The sequence below is a fragment of the Poromitra crassiceps genome, assembly GCF_964638095.1.
Source record: "Poromitra crassiceps genome assembly, chromosome: 19".
NCBI classification, from domain to species: Eukaryota; Metazoa; Chordata; class Actinopteri; order Beryciformes; family Melamphaidae; genus Poromitra; species Poromitra crassiceps.
In genome coordinates, this window is record NC_139646.1 from 16,380,151 (window position 1) to 16,402,483 (window position 22,333).

The window sequence follows — 22,333 nt, forward strand, 5'->3', positions numbered from 1 at the left end:
GTGTGTGTGTGTGTGTGTGTGTGTGTGTGTGTGTGTGTGTGTGTGTGTGTGTGTGTGTGTGTGTGTGAGAGGAGAGAGGGAGAGAGACAGAGAGAGGGAGAGAGAGAGACAAGAGAAAATAAGATGAAGGACTCTGAGCAACAAGGAAAACAGGAAGTAATGACAGGACTTCCCAGAAGTGAATCAAGGACAAAGAGGATGAAAGAAGAAAGTTTTTTTTTATGGTTTTTTTCACACTTTTTTATATTACTGCTCAGGCTTGTGGCGGAGACGCATACAAATACACACAGCCTCCTATCACTCATCCAGCTTCTCCCTGGAGTTTCTCTCTCTCTCTCTCTCTCTCTCTCTCTCTCTCTCTCTCTCTCTCTCTCTCTCTCTCTCTCTCTCTCTCTCTCTCTCTCTCTCTCTCTCTCTCTCTCTCTCTCTCTCTCTCTCTCTCTCCTGCTCAAGCTCGAGCACATTACATTTACATTTTCTAGGCATCTATCTGGCGTTCTTATCCAGAGAGAGTGACTCTCCAATGACTGAGCAGATAGTGTCTGAGTGTTTTGTGTTCAAAGACACTTAAACACGGTCGCTGATGGATACTGTGGGTACGGGACACTCACTGCCACACACACATATGGTACTACAAACACAAGCACGCGCGAACACACACACACACGAACACACACGAACACACACACGCGCACACACACACACACACACACACACACACACACACACACACACACATGAACACACACACACACACTTTTGCTTCTGTGTCACATTCTCCCATCGATTGATACAATAAGACCCAGTAGTAATGTGTCCGGCTGCGTGTGACATAATACAGATGAATGCAGGAGCCGTCACACTGTGAGACAGATTGTCACCGTCTCACAGAGGTCAGTCACTCAGTCACCATTTGGAAAAAGATCATTTTGTCATCACCATGGCAACATCTTTCACATGCCTAAAGAAATGGCAGCCGGGAGGAAGTTCTCCCTGTCACCTTCACAGAGGCTTAAGTTTTCATACTGCATAATAGCCTACGGGTTTCTCTGAGTGCCCAGAGCTGGCAGCAGAGCTGGCAGCAGGGCTGGCAGCAGGGCTGGCAGCAGGGCTGGCAGCAGAGCTGGCAGCAGGGCTGGCAGCAGGGCTGGCAGCAGAGCTGGCAGCAGGGCTGGCAGCAGGGCTGGCAGCAGGGCTGGCAGCAGGGCTGGCAGCAGAGCTGGCAGCAGGGCTGGCAGCAGGGCTGGCAGCAGAGCTGGCAGCAGGGCTGGCAGCAGGGCTGGCAGCAGGGCTGGGCGTTATGACTTCTAATCAATCGTCACTCACGATTATTTCAAACTTTTACCTTGATTACGATTAATGAACAATTATTTATTTCATACACTTTTTTACACTGCCTTCATACAATAGTTGTACTGTACTGTACTGTTTGTGTTTTTTTCTGTGTTTTCGCTCGTGTCATCCTCCATGTCGACACCTTCGCTTTGAACACCTGAACACGGGCTGACGTTAGTTGGACAGGGCAGAGGCACGTGACTGAACACAACCTAGTATTTTTTACCTAATATTTTTTAAGGGGACAGTTCAACGCAGGCAGTGTGGAAAGTATTCACCAAATCAACCTGAATTAATCAAAGTAATTGTCATGAGCAAGATGAAGTCGGTTAGAGGTCCTAAATCTAATCAATTTTCATACATTTTCAGTTAACTGCCCAGCCCTAGCCGGCAGCATATTCTGAAAGTCTTACTTATATCTGGAGGGTTTGGCGGTGTATCACTTGTCATATGTGGCTGTGTGCGTGTGTAAAGCTATCCAGTGATGGTTAATCTGGTTTCAAAATGGCTAAGAGCCTGATAGGGCTCGTATTGCACAGATTACTCCACAAGTAATTTCCCGCTAAACGCTCAGGTGCCGTGGCTAGTGTCGACTTGAGGCGCGTAGCCTGCAAACAAATTAGATGCGAGCCCCTTGGGAGTGACAACGATGCTAATATGGAGGGGGAAACAGAGTTATAATGTTTCACAAAGAGCAGTTGATCTAAGCAGCAAATCTAATCGCTCAAAGCCCAAAGAGACCGCATGTATCTGTGATGCTAATGCTACCTGATACCCCACGTCGCGTCCAAGCCGCTAGCTGTTAGCGCGCACATTATGTTCGGCAGTTATGTGAGATGGCGTCCATGGAGGTGACTGTTTGCCCCCCATAAACAGAGCAATTGGATTCCTCCCTACTGCAGAGAGCGATCTACATCGTTCAGCGCCAAAGCCACTAAGGATAACTGAGGGATACTTTCCCACAGAGATTGAATTATCATGTTATGCTACTGTGGGGTTATACTGTAAGCACAGAATCGACGGCTAATAGAGTTAGCAGATCAGTTGATTGCTTCTCTTGGAAACCTTTGGTAACTATTGTGATTGGCGTTATGGAACACACCCACCAACACCGCTCCTCCTTGGATGGACTGGATAATGACAACGTTTGCCTCAGTAGTAGTCCAGTAAAAATGTCACTTGACCTCACACTAATTGCAACAAAACCAAACTCAATTGATTTTGTATCCTCAATATGTCCTCAATGAAGGAAAAAAAGTGTTAAGGAAATGTATGAAGGGAAATCTTTGAAAATGACCCATATGATGCTACCAAAAACGTTTTTTTTATTTATTTTTTAACATTTTTATTTATTTATTTATTTTTCTCCTTGAAGCAAAAAACACATACAGGATATAAGTGATGAGATTTATGGCACATAAAAAATAAAAAAAAAGCTTCCATAGGCTTCCATAGGCTACCATCATATTTAGGTAATTTTCAAAACTTTCCCTTCATACATTTCCTTAACACTTTTTTTCCTTCATTGAGGACATATTGAGGATACAAAATCAGTTGAGTTTGGTTTTGTTGCAATTAGTGTGAGGTTGACCCACATATTTGCGTAAAATGCCTGGACTATAGTGGCACACTGGCTCAACTGTTAGCACGGTTGCCTCACAACAACAAAAACACAAGGTTCAATTCACAGCCCCGGCTCTCTCTATGTGAAGTTTGCATGTTCTTGCCATGTTTGCGAATGGTTTCTCCAGGTTCCTCCCACATTCCAAAGAGATCCTGACACGGCCGCTGGAGCACAGAGCAGCGCTTCCCCCTCCTGTCTGTGTCAGGGGAGCTGTCCGAGGTGCTGGACAGGCCAGAGCTCCAGGGCGCAGAGGCCGGCCCGTCACTCTCCAAGGTACCAGGCGTTCTGCCCGCTACAGTGAGAGGCTCGCCCCGGCAGGAGGAGACGGCCTAATGGCCTATAGGAGAGCGCTGATCATTTATCTTCAATTCCATTGTGATTCCCTGCACCTGTTTGACAGCTTATAGAACCGTTTGTGAACTCAAGCGCCTCCTGAGCTCATCATCGTTTTAGACGCCTGTGTGAGGTTTCCTGACTTGTGCTGCTTTAAAGAGACTGTGCATTTAGTTTGTCTTGTCGACAAACGCAGTTTACTTCTAGTTTTCCTGCCTTGTTTCGGCAGTTGTTTATTTTGTGCCTGAAAAGTCAGTAAAAAGACGAAGCCTTCCTCCTGTGTGTGTGTCGTCTCTGCGTCTGGGTCCAAAACCACAGCATCACACATTCAAATCATGCAGACTGAAGACTCCAAGACGCTTTAAACCTACAGCAGCATCAACACACATCGTGGGCGATATTAAACCGAGCAACAACACATTTACTTTTATTATTAATAACAATAACTAATAATTGATTGGATTTATATAGCGCCTTTCAAGACACTCAAAGCGCTTCACATACAGTGTCAGGGGAGGGAGGGGGAGGGAAATCAACTCATCCACCACCGATGTGTAGCACCCACCTGGGTGATACACGGCAGCCAGTTTGCACCAGAACGCTCACCACACATCAGCCTATCACGGTGGAGAGTTGAGGACTGAATGTGCCAATTAAGTAACGAGGGATGATTAGGTGGCCATGATTGAAGGAAGGCCTGTGTGGGAATTGAGCCAGGGCACCGGGGTAACGGGGTTACACCTCTACTGTGTGAAGAGTGCTGATGGATCTTTAATGACCACAGAGTGTCAGGACTAGGGATGTTCATCAATTATCGAAAATCGATAATCGATCGTTAAGGATTGGAATCGATCCTGTGGCATTTGGATCGATTTTTTAATTATTAAAAAAAAAAAAAAAAAAAATTTTTTTTTTTTTTTTTTGGACTAGGTTTGGGTGGAAATCGTTCCTCCTCGCCCCACTCCATTGCACAGCCGACTAACGTGAGGTGGAGCTTCATATAGTCTCTAGTTTTCTGGCTGGGCACGGGCCTTTGTGCCAACAAAACTGTTTTAAACATGAGAAATTCACACCGGCATGCGCCGGGGACAGCAGTGTTGGAGAGGAGACACATTGAAATAAAGAGTTCATTGAGGAGAACACGTTGTCTTTCGTATTGTCTGCCATAGGCATTCATTTTGTTAAAAAAAAAAAAAAAAAAAAAAAAAAAATTGAAAATATTGAAAATTTTCTAAGTATTAATAAAATCGATAATCGATAATTGATCGTTAATTCTCACCGATTATCGATTTTGGAAAATTTTCAAAATGAACATCCCTAGTCAGGACCTCGGTTTAACATCCTCAGGACGGTGCTCACTCATAGGACAGAGTCCCTGTCTCTGCCCTGGGGCATTGGGGAGATTATTCATCAGATCAGACCATTCATCAGACCATTCAGACCAGAGGGGAAGAGCACCTCCTACTGGTCCTCCAACACCACTTCCAGCACCAGTCTCCCATCCAAGGAGCATCCTAGGCCAGACCTGCTTAGCTTCCCCGGGAAAGCCAGTAATGTAATGCAGGAGCCACTGGCATCAACACACATCCTGGGTGATATTGGATTGTAATCAGATGAACACATTAAAATCCAGGCATAAATGCATCCAAGATCCAACCATCCAAATCACCTCCGGAGGTGTCAGACACGCATTCGGTCAGAACAGCAGCAAAGCATAAAATTTATATATCTCTGGTCCCCACAGAAGCTATTTACAGTAAATACAATTATGAGTGAAGTGATGTGTATGTGATAATCTGTGTTTTGGCAAAGGAAAGAGAAAGCAGATTTCAATGTGTATACCAGAGACATTTTGATGCCAGGTGTAAAGGAGGCTGATATTGCCCATAGACTAGAGACTTACTAGGATGCATGCTGGACAGGCTCCCATGACCCTTAATAGGAATAAGCAGGTAAGGAAAATGACTGAATTAACATTTTCCTCACTTACTGTACTTCAACCCCTCAGTAACAAGACTACTGTCTACCATCTTTATCAAAATGCTCTAATCTGATAGCAGATATGATATCATATGCTCATTTAACACAATCAGAACAATAGCTACAAAATTGAATACCAAATGGCGACTAAGAATTTTTTTATACTTTTAAGGGCCTTCATTTCCCCTAAATTAATTTATCAACTTTTAATACTTTTCAAGACCCCGCGGATACCGTGCAGAACCTCCTCTTATCTCCAGATCAATAAGAAAGACCTGGAATTACTCTGCTTATCCTCCTATTTCAGCCTCCAGCCAGACATCTGTTCATTAGGCAGATTTAACTTTAACTTGTTTTTCTTCCCTTCCGCAACAGGTCACTGAGGCTCCAGACTGAAACAACATCAACGTTTGCATATTAATTAAATCTAAATGTTGCATTCCCATAGGTATACTTTGACTAATAGGCATTTGTTCCAACTTGATTTGTATTCAAAAAGTCACATTAGCATTAGCTAGACAGGGAGGCCTACCACAGAATTCACGCTATCAAAATAGCATCAGCACGCAACCACACACACACATTCACCTGCTCGTACGCAGACAACCGTGCGTACCCACACGCACATGCGCGACGCGTGCATGTGCACATTCATCTCCCCACACACAGGCAATTCAGAATGCTGCCTTTGCTTTGTCCCTAGCTATTTCTTCTTCTTGTTTAATGTAGCACACACACACACACAAACACAGAAAAAAATATTACACTCTCAAAACTTTTCTAAATAATTATAGTTACCTAGATTGTATTGGAACAACTCCAGTCAAGGTTGGCAGCTCTTTCAGGAAAAGCAACATTTGAACAGCACGAAGGAACACATGAAAAGGTGAAACAGCACTTCATCCTTGTGTCAAGGTTTTCTTCACATCGGCTTGCTGCTTAAGCCGGGGGGGGCGCGTTAGAAAGAGAAGAATCCGCAACAAAGTGTGCAACTCTGGCAAGTCTGAAGAAAGCTGTGAGTTCACGCAAAGTTGAAGACATATGTTACATCGGGGAGAGGAGGCTCTCACCTGTGATTGGTGCTCTTCGCCGTATGTTACATCGGGGAGAGGAGGCTCTCACCTGTGATTGGTGCTCTTCGCTCTTGCTCACGCCCTGCACCTGCAGCAGGTTCTTGGCCACGCCCACACAGGGCAGACCTGACAGAACGCCCAGGTGACAGGCCAGGCCGAACTCTGGGAAGTTACAACAACAACAACAATCTCAACCTTTGCACACTGTAACTGACTTCATGTTTTTAACGCACATGCACTTTGCATTGGTTTTTACATTTTGTACACTTCAATGTAAGTAGAAGCACTTACTGAAAGTTCGCTTTAGACCGGTCATTTTTAAATGTCTGTGTTTATTAGGGCTATGCCAGTCTTGCTACTGTTGATTATCTGAAAGCTTCTAAGATCAATTACTTGAAAAGGAGGCTATAAATGCTGTCAAGTTTGAGACCCAAATGCAATTTTAATAAAATCTGCCTCTTGTTGTGCGGCGTTAACATGATGCATATTGAAATGTGTTTCTGTTTATCACAATGAAACAGGTCTGAATTATTATTTAGGTTGAGAAGTTTTAGAATACAAATGGTTCCAATGGCATCTAAGAGTAGCCTACAAATGTGGTAGTGCACAGCACACGTTATGATTATGAGGAGGTCCTTGGAAAATGTTCTCCCTGCAAGGTGTAAGGTGAACCCTGGCTAACACATAACAGAAACAAATATGTCTGACAATTATTATTTCCCCCGCCAACTAAATGGATTGCTATGAAGTAGGGATGGGCATCGAATTTCGAATTTTCGAATAATCGTTGTTATTATCAAGGTCGACTTTTATTATTGAAATTCGAAATTCGTAAAAAAAAAAAAAAAAAAAAAAAAAAAAAAAAAAAAATTTGTTGAGTGAAATGTTGCATTGTCTCCCCTGATTCTAAGTATAGTCAAATCGCTTGGTTTGAGCAAGTAAAACAATTTTTATAAGCATTTTAAGCAAGGTTTATGGAAAAATGAATGGCGGATGAAATCCCATGAAGAGGGAGAGGGGGTGACTTTGGCACCCCTTTGGCACTCAGACCTGAGCCTACTAAATATTTAATGAACCACTCATGATTGTCAAAACTGTTTTTTATTTTCGAAAATGTCAATGTCATGTAACATGTTCTTTACTTCAGTGGTGCAATGCTTGTTTGAGCTAAAAATCCACAGCAGAAGCTTTTTATATTAATTAATAAAGCCGTAGACTTAGAATCAGGGGAGACAACGCAACATTTCACTCACACAAAAAATAAAAAAATAAAAATAAAAATACATTTTTAATTTTTTTTACATTTTTATTTTTATTTTCGAATTTCGAATTAAATTCGAATTTGGCCAGCGAATTTCGAATAGTGTTTTTGCTAGAAATGCCCATCCCTACTATGAAGTAATACAAATATAAACAAGCGCGAATTCGCAATAGCTGCTGCGACCACGTAAGAGGATTTCCTAAAATGCAGGATGGCATGCCCACCCTACAAACAGCAACACACATCTTCACACACACACACACACACACACACACACACACACACACACACACACACACACACTTGACCTCCATGCCAAATTTCAGTCTCCTAGGTTGAAAACTGTGGCCACTAAAGGTTGGTGAAATCTTTGCGGATCGACCGACCGACCGACCGACCGACCGTCAGATGGACCAACCGACAGAGTGACCTATAGAGCTGCTGGTCGCAGGCCGATAAACTGACACCACACAGTGATCAAGACTGAGACATGAAACAGATTTGACTGTAAGACAAGTCAGGTCCATTTGTGATTTTGGTGTTATCCCAGTCTAAACATTTGCACCGCTGTTGGACACTGAGACAACTTGCAGTATTTTCCCAGCTGACCTACAGAGCTTGTTGTGCTCACCTTGAAATGTTGCCAAGCATTTTCCGACAAGCGGGAGTGGAACCCAAATCAGCCGGGTCAGTGAACCTGCTGGGTGCATGACTTTTTCCCTCCCTCCCTCTCCCTCTCACAGCATAGCATATGTTCAAGTTCAAGTTCAACTTTATTTATATCGTGCTTTAAAAAAGAAAAGAATAAAATACAAGAAGGATAAATATGCATGAGAGCAGAAAAGTAAAATAAGGACTTACACACGTCACACACGCACGCACGCGCACACACACACACACACACACACACACACACACACACACACACACACACACACACACACACAGTCATAAGCATACAAACATCGATACAAGAAGCTACTGAGCGCTGTGGCTGAATTGCATCCAGACTAGTAAAATAGGAATGCAGTGCAAACCCGACCGCTTCCAAATCTGCTTTTAAAGATTTGATAGGCTTGTCACTTAATGTGTCCCGGAGTGACAGAATGACAGACAGTCACTGTGTCAAAATGACAAATGCAACCGCTGTCTCAGACACCATCAGATTGTGACCGGACTACGGCCTTGCTTGGATCAAACAGAGAGGATGCCAGGGATGCAAAAATACAATCTGGGTCAGTGCAAACAAGCAGAAAACGAAACAGTCAGACTCACCTCTGTAGTGGAAGAGGCCGTTCCCATCTACCAACACCACCTGTTGGTAGGAGAGACAATTGCAACATGGGAAACGGATTAAACATAGAAATTAACCAATACCCCTTTCATGCACACAACCCAGGAATACTACAGACAGTACAGTATATGTTTTAATCTGGGTCTGTCATGGAAAGGAAGCAATTCCCACCAAACTGTGGACACAGGAATGTCCTCTACTTGATCAGGGTCGTTTTGTGGGGTCATCCTACCCGGACCCGGGTGGAGCCTTTCACACTAATAGCCAGCAACCCACATATTTCTCGGGTTACTCGTCCAGTGGGAATAAGGTATTAATAAGCAAGGTACAGATACACACTCTCCATCCAGCTAATTGGCTAGTGTTGCTATATCTATCACTCTTTTTAGTCCTGTTAGCGATACAAACAAGTTATCAATAAAGTGCCAAGGGAATTCATCCTAAAACCCGGAAGTTAGCATCGCCTGGTCCGGAAAGACCTGGATGTTAGCAGCACTTCCGGTTCCCTCTCAAAGTCAATGGGATTTTTGTCTGGGGATTTTGGTTAGATGCCTGAAATAAGGTCTGTGCGGTTAACAAAAGTTTATGGAACTGCTACCAAGATAATCTTCACAAATGAACACCATCACCATCAGCGATCACATTCACGCTTCAAAAATGATAAAAGTGGTGGTTCATTTGTGAAGATTACGGTATCTATCTTGCTGAATACAAAGGTCTCAGTTTCGTAAACTTTTGTTAATCACACACCTCACTTCAGGCATCTAACCAAAATCTCCATACAAAACCCCCCTCGACTTCCAGACAAGGGAGCCCAGCATGATGCAAACCTCTGGGTTGCTGCCGTACTCTATACATACCACTTTACATCCAAATATGTAACAGTCAACATAGCTCACATCCCACCTCGTGTATTATTGGATGTATAGAGTTTCTTCGGCCTGAGTCTAAAAAGTTTGTAAGGGAAGAGTTGCTCTAATTGATGTTCTCCAACACCGCGATCATTTCTTGCAGCCAAAGGTGACTGTGCAGCATATCTCAGACGTCACGGGGAAATGATCTGAAAGGTTACAGATAAAGTGAGCAGGGAGCGGCTCTATCCAGGGCTAAATGTCACTGTTAAATCTATGAGTGTGTGTGTGGGCATGTGTGTGTGTATTTTTGTGCATGTGTGGTGACAGGGCAGCAGAGGGGGAGTGCGCTGGCAGTGATGTGTGTGACTGTGGAGCCGTGACTAACGCAGGTGAGGGGGAGAGGGCGGAGGACAGCTGACTTATGGAGACACAGGGGGAGAGATTTGTGTCTGATAGTGTTTGGAATTCAAAGCCATGTTTTACCCTTCGTGCAGTAGCAGTTGTGGTCAATAGTGTTGGCCTCGTTCCTCAAAAAAGTTATATAGAGTATTACACATTTTAAATGTAAGATTCTTACATAAGTTATAGGAGCAGGGATTTGTTCAATTTTTTATTTATCATTTTTTCTCTCTCCGGATTTCTCCGGATTTGGCCAATTCGCCCTGCTGTCCCAATCGTTGCTCCACCGCCTCTGCCGATCTGGGGAGAGTTAGACTACCACATGCTTCCTCCGATACATGTGCAGTCATCATCAGCCGCCTCTTTTCACCTGACAATGAGGAGTCTCACCGGCAGGACGTAGCGCATGGGGAGGATCACGCTATTCCCCCCAGTTCCCCTCTCCCCTGAACACGCACCCCGTCTGGCCAGAGGAGGCACTAGTGCAGCGACGAGGACACATACCCTTAATCCGGCTTCCCACCCGCAGACATAGCCAGTTGTGGCTGTATGGATGGAAGTAACACGGGGGCTCAAACCTGCGATCCTTGTGTTGGTAGGCAGGGAATCTACTGCTGCACTACTCGGACGCCCTACTATTTGTTAATCTAAACTATAACTAAACTATGATGTAATTTTTCCGCACCCCCCCCCCCCCCCCCACACACACACACACACAGACATCTTCCCAAATGTAAAAAAGAAAAGAAAAAAGAAGTGCTTATGGATTAACAGTCATCCACCTGCAGAAGCTCTAGTCTAGACTTTAGCCTTCAACATCCAGCTAAATAATGCAGAGGGTTTTGACTCATCACTGCATAGAAGTTGGAGGACCACTCCATACCTCCTTCTCTCTCTGTAGTAGAGAGAAGGTAAGTGCGTGTGTGGACCTGGACCAGGTGGAGAAAAACATCATCTTTCAAAAGTTTTAGATAGAAAAGTGGTAAAAGTCAAGTCAGCATCCAACAGCGGAGAGACGAGGCCGTCATGATGTCCAATACCCTGTCAACAAAGCAATGGATGCACTTCTGCAGCAAGAAAGTCAACTTTTCTCTCATGTCTTATCAACTACCTGTCTCAACTGAGAGATGAGTCTGTGTGTGTGTGTGTGTGTGTGTGTGTGTGTGTGTGTGTGTGTGTGTGTGTGTGTGTGTGTGTGTGTGTCTGTGTGTGGTGCACGCGTGTGTGTGTAGGCGCTGACCTGAGGCAGAAGCTCGGGCTGCGTCCTCTCCAGCCGCTGCAGGGCCTCCAGGAGGTAGGGGGTCTCTCTGAAGGCCAGGAAGCCAGCGATGTAGGGCGCAGTGAGAGTCACCATCTGACTGTCCTCATACAGCACCTGGAGTGTGTGTAGGGGGGGGGACATCAACACTCATTCATCTTTCATCCGACTGTTCTCAAGCAGACAGGCTGACCAACACTGTCACAAAAACGTGTCATAAATGTTGCACGCACTTGACAATTTATATAATAAAGTATTGCGATACGTGTTATTTGTGCGACACGATATATTGCCACACAAAATATTGCGATACTATGCTGTATCTATCCCCCACCCGCACAACCCTACTACCCACGAGCCGAGGCGACAGGTTGACCTAGTGCAGTGGTTCTGGTCTGGTGTCCAAAATACAGCTCTTATTTCCTTCTACTAAGCAGATAATGCTCAATAAACAACTTACTGGATTTGAAGGAAATTATTTTCTCAAGTGCTAGAAATCTTTTTTGCTGAATTGTATTGTTCTAATTCTCTTTCCTGAAATTAGAAGTTTTTCTCTTTATATTGGAACATTTCTTCCAGGTTGTGTGAATTGACGGGATGCATCCTCTACAGCAGGGGTTCCCAACCTTTTTTGTGGACCGGTAGATACATGGAAAAAAAAGTTGCGGACCGGTTGTCAATTTTAATGCTTTTAGTTACATATATATTTACTCACCAGGTGGCGACAAAGGGTAAATAACAGCCTTTTGTGTTGTACTGTATGTAGCCTATACAGTATTTATGTTTTTGTTTTAACTACAAACATAAATAAACGTCAACTTGAAACTGTGTTTCAACTACCACACACAGCCTATAATATAATGGCCTATTTTTTTTGGGACCGGCTTGCGGCCCGGTACCAAATGCGTTGCGGCCCGGTACCGGTCCGTGGCCCGGTGGTTGGGGACCACTGCTCTACAGCACAAGCACAAGGGACAGCAACAACATCATATACCGTAAATTCCGGACTATAAGCCGCGGCTTTTTTCCCGTTTTTTGGCCCCTGCGGCTTATATAACGGTGCGGCTTATCTATGGATTTTTTCAGAAAAAAAATTTCAAATACAAATAAAATCTCTCTTTTTTAGCACTCTTTCTACCTATAAATCCACTTCTGTTTTAATTTCCTCTGTTGCCCTCTTTTCACCACACCGCGGACACTGTGTGCACTGTCGAAATAAACAAAGGTGTTGTGTTATGTTGTTTTGTTGAAATGTTACGGTAATACGGTAAATGGGAGCTTCCTCAAACAGCCAACAATCCCCTCTGTGCGTGAACCCTTACATATGGTAATTACGGTAAGCAAAGTTCATCAGCCCGGAATCACAACAAGACGAGCAGTCTCTCTCTCACTTACCATGGGGAAGGTACGCAGAAATTCACACGACGCAGCTTTCAAGCTGAAAGCAGTCGAACTCGCACTAAAAGAGGGAAACAGAGCAGCCGCGCGTAACCTGGGCATCGATGAGTCAATGGTGAGGCGTTGGACGGTGCAGCAGGAGGAACTGTCTCAGTGTAAGAAGACAAAAAAGTCCTTCAGAGGCCACAAAAGCAGATGGCCGGAACTTGAAGATTCCCTTGAGGACTGGGTGTTGACCCAGAGAGCAGACGGCCGAGGCGTTTCCACGGTGCAGATCCGACTGAAGGCCAAAACAGTCGCCACCGAGATGAAAATTGAACATTTCAGAGGTGGGCCATCTTGGTGCTTCCGATTCATGAGACGAAAGGGACTGTCCGTCCGGGGGAGAACTACTGAACAACTCCCTCCCGACTACCAGGAGAAAATCACAAACTTCGGCGAATTCACACAAAGGAAGATCACGGAATATTATAGGAGTGTGAAAACATCCACAATCACCAACGGGTTCCAAAACGCTGGACTGCTGCGGGATGAAGAGGATGACGCCGCCACAGCTGGCGCTGAGGGCCGTCAGAGGCTTCAGAGGCTGTTCGATGCCGACAGTGATGAAGAGGAGTTCGTTGGTTTTGAGTGACAATGAAGGAGAGAGGAGAGTGGTTGACGAAGCCACCCTGAACCTGTTCGTTTCCGACACTGAAGATGAGGACTTTGGTGGTTTCAGTACGCAGGAAGAAGAGGAAGACGAGGATTAGTGACTTGACTTCTCTGGTTACAGGTTTGCTGCACATATAGCCTATTGTTGTGTGATTTTGTCTGGGGATTAGTGACCTGACTTTTGTTTTGTTTTGTTGAAATGTTAATAAATGGGAGCTTCCCCAAACAGCGATCTCTTTCCCGACATTCCTCTCTGTGCACGAACCCTTTCATATGGTAATTAAACATCAAAACACCCGCGGCTTATAGACCGGTGCGGCTTATAGAAGAAAAAAATAGTCAATTTTGGTCCCGCGGCTTATAGACCGGTGCGTCTTATAGTCCGGAATTTACGGTACTCTGTTTGATAAATGCTTCTGGTCCTGGCTCTCTTAACACTCAACAACTGATGTCCGGGTTGGCAATGTCTTTCTGTTTCCATGGTTACCAGTCACTGGCTTGCCATGAGCGTTGTTGTTGAAGAGCTGCATTCAAGAGGTCACAAAGTAACAGTGTTGCGCATTGCCAAGAACTTCTACACAGCCTGTTTACAAGGTCACAGACAGCCGGGCTTCAGCTTCACACTGTCTGAAAGTGCCTGTTATTAAAATGGCTCATTTACCTCACATTTACTGGTGAGGTTCATCTCTCTATTTGTCCATCACCATTAATTTCGCTGTAGTCTGCATCCACTTTTGGACTTCCCACATCCTATTTAGAGGTGAAACGGTATGAAATGTCATATTACGATTATAGTGACCAAAATGATAACAGTTATCAGTATTATCGCGGTACTGTATATTGTTAAAATGTGCTGAAAATCTTCAAAAAGCACTTATACACTCACTGAAATGATATCACCAAGGCTGCGCACCTGCGTCTGGGAGACTGCTCCCAACTTTGGTTGATGATGGACAGTATTTACCGTGTTATTCAAAGCGCTGTAATCACGGTGACACGGTAATCACTTTAATACGGTTTTAATGCTAATGAAAATTTTTAAACGGTAATACTAACCGTAATTTTATCATGGTTGCTTATAATCTAATCCTATTATTATACCAAACTTTGTACATATTGGTTGCTTGCTACTAATTCAAGACTCCTAAAATTTGCAAGGTGAGTTTTGGGCAACAAAGATTCATCATAGTGTCCATGGAAACTTTGGTCAGTCTTCCCGGGAATAAAGCCAACCAAGAAGATTCTGCCCTTATTCCTCAGGAAGTCATTTGGAGAGATTTTGGGGAACACGTTTTCTATTTTGGGCAACATGGTTTATGTTTATGTTTATGTTTATGTTTACATAAACATAAACAAAGCAACAAAGCAACAAAGCAACATGGTGATAATTATGACCCTCTTCCATGAGGGTATCAACAGTGTTGTTGAGGCCAGATACCGTAGCTCTCTGGTGCTTGGGCTGTCACTGCTCTTTGACCAGTTTGAAAATCCTCTCCAGCTTGAGACGAGAAGAGGTGCCAAAGTCCGTCCTAGTTAGATAAAGTGATGTTCCTTCAAACGCTCTGCAATGGCTCCTACAAGTCTAACAACACGCAAAAGCTCTCCACTCATGGAGCCTCTAGAGAGATGGATGTTTACTGGATAGAGTTTGCAATGAGACACATAAGGAGCTGCTCCTTCTGAATCTCATGAAATGTCACAGATGTCAGTGTCATCAGGTAAAAAAAAATTCTGATCGACCGAAACGTTGTTAAATTGAAGTTTGCCAATTACTGGATGGTGTGTGGGAATTCTTTATCTTCTGCTTATGGACCCTATCCTCCGACGCACCTATCCTTAAGACTGTGAGGGTGTGCGTCGGCTCTTCTTTCAAGTGTCATCCTGCTGACAGTGGTGAGTCGACCTTCAGGAGATGTTGTTTCTGCAAGTTACCGGTATGTAGGAAAGTCAAATGAAGACTGGTTAGTGCAATGTTGTATTTGTGCTCTGTATGTGGTTTGACAGTTGAAATGTATTTCATTACGACAGGCTGAATTACATCATCCATCTTCTGCTATAGTCTGTTTGTAAAAAAAGAAAAGGAAGAAAAGCACCATAACATTTCCTTTCGGTAAATTCCACAAATAAAATCCATACATTTGACCACTGCACATTTTAACATGTTACTGGATTTTTTTCATGTTGAGGGATGTGTTAAAGAAGCTCTGCTTTTACACAATAGCCTTTATGGAATAAGCTCCCCGATCCCGACAACATGACAAACATTACAAACGTACACAGTTTCTCCTGTGATGCTAAAAAATGGATTCTGATGGATTCTCCCATCATATGGCTTATAAAAATAATAATTTAAAAGAATCACATATAATACAATTTTACTCAGATTTTGTTTACCATCTGAAAACATTAGTTCTGACTGTGTTGTTCCTACTTGGTGCTTGTCTACAAACTGTATGATAGTGCTGTCATCGTTAGGTGAAGGGAAAAAAAACACAAAGTGAACTTGCTTGATTAACCAATACTGTGTTGAGGGTCACATAGAGTATATTTTGAGAGACAAGCCGAGGGCCACTTAAAATCGGTCCACCGGCCGCAATTGGCCCCCGGGTGGGACTTTGGACATGCCTGATATAAAGCAACCATCTCCAATAGGCGGACCGCTGTCCGGGTCCGGACCCAGACGCCATCTGGACCCATCCCTAGAACTTACAAATCATTGAGAATTATTAGACTTTCACAGAGCGTTCCTATTTTAATCGGCATGCAATTTTCTATCCTTTATGTTACTGACAGGAAACCCACAGACCAATTGCATGCACCACTATTAGACTCCGTATCTTGTTTTGGATGTGCCTGCGTACTTATTATTTTACTTTTAGTTTATTTTTATTCAGGAGTATTGGCCGTACTCAAACATATTGTCAATATTACTTTGTGTCACAAATGGCTTTAGGTGGCATGTTAGAGTAAACCGAAAGAAACCAGGGAACATAATCACATTATTGGACCGCCTTCTGTGAACATTTCATTAGCCTTGTTTCATGTTATTATGGAATTGGATCATGTCTGCTGACAAATATCATTCATTCTGATGGGTTACGCTACAGAGAGTACCAGCAGCCCGGGATAGGGCACAGACAAGTAGAGGGAAGGAGGAACGCTTCTGTAAAAAGGCTCACAAAGTGAAAATTGGGACTGTCACGGTCACTTTAACACAGCCAATTTAACAAGACACAACCTCACACTGCTTTGTATATTAAACCTCGTCTGTGGTGAATATTAAAATGGTTTCCTTTCCTTGCCTACTTTGCTTTAACTGCTTCGGTTGACTTGGAAGATTCTCCGGGATCAGATTAAATATCTTCTACTATTTCTGTAAGGAATATTAAAACTTCTTCACACTTGCGTCAACAGTAAACAACTGGATCGATAATATTCAAAAGCCACAGACACACACACACACACACATATATATACAGTATACATATATATATATATATATATATATATATATATATATATATATATATATATATATATATATATATATATATTATAATTATAATATTATGAAATGTGGGCATAATCAAGTTAGTTAGCCAGTAGTTCTGAGAAATGATTAATTAAGTCACTATTCATCTTTGGAGGTTGATAGACACGCAGCCGAGGGTTCTTCTTGACATTAATTAGGGAGCTTAGAAACTCAGAACAGAGTTCAATGATTAAAGATGGGAGAAGATTTGAAAACACTTCTATGGATTCTGTGACCAGAGAGCCTCAGTGTGGCAGTATGAGTAGTACTTTAATCCACTGGGTAAAGTCTCCCTCACACAGCCAGGTTTCAGTAGACATAAAAAGGTCTAGTGAGTTGAAACAGATTAAAGGATTTAATTATTTATTTATTTATTTAGAGCTTGCAATCAATAATCCAAGGATGGCAAGACTATTAGCCATAGCCGTTTTAAAGGGACAATCATGTTTACGGCTCCAAAGTACAAAATTACGAAAATATATCTGTGGGGAGTTGACAGGGTTGTTGATCAATATCAATAACTCAACATTACTTTGCCAGGGTGACATTTCTGCCTTTCAAAACTCATGTTGGGGGAGAAAAGAAAGAGAAACCAAGAAGATGGAGGACGGTGCTACAAGGGAGCGACCAGCATCACAAGATATTTCCATTTTGAAGGCTAAAAAGCCTCATTCTCAAGCCAAAATAACAAACTACAAACACCATAATTATTACAGAATCGTACAATGGGATCTATGAAAATATGACTATTGATGATGGTGCTTCTGTAATTCAAGGGAATGGAAGCACCAAAGATTGTATCCACCTTATTTCTAGCTGCCATGATGCCTTACGTGAAATATGGGTGCTTCTTCCAGTGTAATCCTCCCAGCCCCCCTCCCCCTGTTACGCTGCTGACACGGACACAACATAGCCCGTCTGTAAACCATGTTTCAAAGCTGCAGGCCAAGGGAGCAAAGCATGTCAGCTTGGCCAATAAATATCCTGAGTTGTTCAAAGAGCAACAGGTTAGCGGATGTGATAGATAACATCATTACGTTCTAGGGGTGTCACGATACACTCAGGTCACGATACGATACGATACACGATATTGGGTTCACGATAACGATACGATACGATATTCTAACAATATTTTTTTGCGATCGATTTGTAAGTTGAGGGGGCATCCTCCACGCTAATTTGAGTAATTTCACCATTTTCATCGTCCGTGTCTGTAACGTCCTTCGTCCGTTCAAACAAAGCAATGAAAAGGAGAGCGAGCATGCAATCAGATGCAGATCAGTGCCACCATGTTCAGCTTCTTTTTCTCACGATATGAGATTTCATCTCAACGATACATATTGTCACGTTTTGATATTGCGATATATTGTGGGACGATATATTGTGACATCCCTATTACGTTCCCTCAAATAAGTCCTCAAATGAGTGTTATTTCTTTCTTTGTGACAAGCAACTTTTTTCAGCGTTAAGAGTTTGACGAGGAACGAGTACAAGCGCTGCAGACCCTCTGCCAACAAGTAACGTTAACAACCAGCTGCAACAATCAGTCACGTTCTAGATCGGACCTTGCACCCATAATCATTTGACAGCGGGGCATTCAAGGTGGATAGGAGGAAATGATTGCGACTCCTACTGGTGACTAATAGAACTCAATAAAGGTCACCGATTATAACACACAGGAATGAGTCCGGAAGACCCGGATGTTAGCACTTCTGTTCTGACTCGGACGTGTAAAAGGTAATGGGATTTTTGTATGGGATTTCAGTTAAATGCATGAAATAAGGCCTGTGGTCAGCAAAGGTTTATGAAACAGCGAAGTTTGTGTTTGGCAATCTTCACAACTGAGGACCACTTTTATGACTATTGAAGCGTTTTCTGAACATCGCAATAAAAAAAATCACATTTATGCTCATAAAAGTGGCGCTCATTTGTGAAGATTATCTTGCTGAACACAAAGTTCGCCATTTCAGAAACTTCCGTTAACCACGACCTTATTTCAAGTATTTAACCAAAATCGCCATACAAAAATCCCATTGACTTTGATAGGGAAGTGCTAACATCCAGGTCTTCCGGACTCATTCCTGTGGTACTCTATAACGCTGACACAGAGGCTGTGCGGGCAGTGGCTCACCTCCAGGTGGGGGTAGCTGAGCACCACCAGTTGGGCGCAGGCGTTGACGTCGTCCCCTTTGATGAAGGACAGATCCACTCCGCCCACTCTCTCCAGGCCGCTGAAGTCCGGGCTCCTCTGCCACGCCTCCGTGTCTTCCTCCACCAGCTGCTGCCGCAGCCCGGCCTGCTCGCTGCACAGGGACACAGCAGCAGGGACAGTCTTTCAGTGTGTGCTAGTGTGCTACTTTAAAAAGCAATGTGTGCACACAAACACGTACTTATTACCACACACTCACCATCTGTGTTTCTGATGCTGCAACTCTGGAATGGAACGAATTATGTTGAATTTCTACTTTAAAGTTTTTTAAACATTTCGGTTATTCTAATTTATTTGAGGATTGTGAAATTGTTTTGTTAGCGGTTCCTTCAAATGTACCTGGCATTTTAATACATTTGTAGTTTGTAGTTTTTAAATGTTGATGCACTTTATGCACCTGACCCTGAGTGCATGCATTTTTACACTCTATGTTGTGAGATATTGAAGGATGGATAGGATTATTATTTTGTTACCTGATTGATGTCTCATCTTTTGTGTGCAGTATGTTCTGTGAGCACACTAGCGGTGGGAATCAGAAGTTTCATCACGATCCGATCCTATATTGATTCTTTGGACAACGATATGATATTTGCTGATATCATGAAATACTTTTTTTTTGTATTTTCACTCTCAATCGATACACAATATGATATCGATGATGCATCGATATATCGATGTATATTGATGTATCCACCCACCCCTAGAGCACACTGAGACAAACTCCTCACAACGACAAGTTGATGTGGCAATAAAGTACCCCCTCCCCCCATGGGTATACAAGAGTGAACCCAAAGCAAGACATTGAATGCAAGTTTATCCTTTGAGCCATATTAAGGCTGGGGTGGAGGAGGCCAAGCTTTGCCAGCAGCAGCAGCAGCAGCAGCAGCAGCAGCAGCAGCGATGTGTGTGGCAGTGTAGGAGGGAGCTGTATTTAAATGGACTGCCTTGTTGTGAGAATGGATGTGATTGGTGAATGATTAGCATTGCAACGCTGATCCAATCAGCGGCCTGTCAGCTGATTACGTATGACTTCCATGTTCTGCATGAACTAACGTGATGCTTCATATGGAAATATATATAGAAATATATATAATACGTGTATGAATATGTATATGTATAGTATATATATATATATATATATATATATAAATATATATATAAATATATACAGTATATAAAATATAGTACACCGTCTAGCCAAGCAGCTAATCTTTTCAAGTTGGAAACTTAATGACCTCTGACATAAGCTTTTATGAAGGCCTCTGCATGGCAAGCCCACACTAAACACTAAACCCACGCTAACCCAGCCATATAATAAAAAGAGCAGAAGTGAGAAAAAGGAGCCACTCTGATCGCTCTCTCCGGTCTTCAGCTGAACTTTTATAGCCAGAGCCAGACACAAATCTGCTGGGGGGGGGGGGGGGGGGGGGGGCTCTGGCTGAGGGAGTAAGGACATATGGAATCATGCCGTTATCAGTGGCCTTTTCACAACACACTCACAAATCAATGGCTGGTGTGGCTGGTGGCACCGCTCCAGAGCTGCTGGCAAAGGGTTATGGCAGTAGAGGGGAAATGTAGCAGCATCCCCCAATGTCTTGAGGGACACTTTTATTTATTTGTTTGTTTTTAACAAGCACATACTTCACGATAGCTAATTATGACACATAATGGGAAATAAGTCCTCATGACACAAGTGGACTTTGGACTTTTGGGGGACCTGATAAGTAAAGCGCACGAGGTGAAAGTGAGACAAAAGAAGAAGGGGAGACAAATGGCTAGACTGGTGGCAAAAAAGGCAATGAGGTTGATGGAAAGCAGGCTGTTACATCATTGTGGAGTCCATGGAAGTAAGTTATTATCATATAAGTATAAATGTTGGGATAAATTCATGGATAAACTCATCAATTCCAATTCAACGGAATTGGAAATGGAATTGTATAGTCTTGTATCAATGTATGAATATCCAAAATGTTAAAGGTACCTTTCAGGTGAGGGTGGTATTTGATGCATGCATGTAATGTTTAACTGTTTTTATTTGATTCATAATATTTGATTAATTTAGCAAGTCAAGTAAACCTCTTTTAGAAGTGGAATTTAATGGAATTCCGTTCTGTTTCCATAGAGCTGGGTGACATTCCAATTCCAACTGTAACTCCAGGAAGTATTTATCATGCATTCTCTGATTCAATTCATGAATGGACCCAAGGAAACTATACATATAATCGTCCAGTCGTGTATCTATTTACCATCAGGAACACATTGCCATCAAATTGGCGCGTGTGGCTCAATGTGTGGCATCTATTCACACGAATAAGTCTGGGAACACGTGTTACATAACTAATACAGTAGACTTGAGGCATGTGTTGTTGTTCCACAGGGTGTCGTTATTAATATGAATGAAAAGAGAACAGGCCGCTGACCTTTCCCACTGCTTCACCACCTCCTCTTCGGCAGGAGCGGACATGAGGACAGCGCGAGTGTCCGCCCAGAGACACAAAGCAAAGCGCTTTTTCAGAAGAACCCCACTCACTTGTCACGAGCTGTTTTAGACTGAGGGTGATCCGGTGATCTGCTTCCTTGTTTACAAAATGATGTCACTATGAGGGCGGGGCCTGGCTGTGGCCTCAGTGTGGCATGGTGTAGGCCTACACCGCCATCTAGTGTGCTTTAGGGCAATCTACATGAATAAAAAAATAAATATGCATAGAACTGAATATAGTACTGATATTGCAGCTCTTTGTAAAGCACTAAATTGTACAAATGAAACCCTAGTGTGACAGCCCTCCATGTGCTGTCAGGGCCTGTGTGTATGATTGTCTGTTTCTCCCTGTGTGTCTATCCCTCAGGTCCAGGCAGGAGGAGCATTCTCCAATCAGGCCACCTGGGAGTTACCCAGGCTAATCTGGGAGCACCTGATCAGTGCCCCAGAGGCTTTTTAGCAGCTGAACGCTCCTCATTCAGTGGAGGCTCACCCCTGCATCACAGCACTCTTGTTTTTGATCGCTTTTACACACCTTACAACACACCATCCATTAAACTCTCACACCCACCACTGATTAACTGACACATCCCATTGTTGTTTCTGTTGCACATTTTCAAAAACTATTTGATTATTATTTATTATTACTA

General features: G+C 43.2%; 1 protein-coding gene across 2 annotated transcripts in view; it reads right to left on the reverse strand.

Moving 5' to 3' along the window:
- The window catches only part of LOC310793771 (endonuclease V-like), a 75,635-nt gene extending 53,875 nt beyond the window's left edge, over window positions 1-21,760 (reverse strand). For both annotated transcript variants that reach the window (XM_083655658.1, XM_083655659.1), the window contains exons 1-5: window positions 21,625-21,760; window positions 19,127-19,298; window positions 11,394-11,528; window positions 8,882-8,921; window positions 6,395-6,507 (exon numbers count right to left, since the gene is read on the reverse strand). In XM_083655658.1, coding sequence (XP_083511784.1) covers window positions 6,395-6,507; window positions 8,882-8,921; window positions 11,394-11,528; window positions 19,127-19,298; window positions 21,625-21,668 — 504 coding nt within the window. In that variant the 5' untranslated portion in view covers window positions 21,669-21,760. The remainder of the gene's footprint in view (window positions 1-6,394; window positions 6,508-8,881; window positions 8,922-11,393; window positions 11,529-19,126; window positions 19,299-21,624) is intronic.
- Window positions 21,761-22,333: the final 573 nt, after the last annotated feature.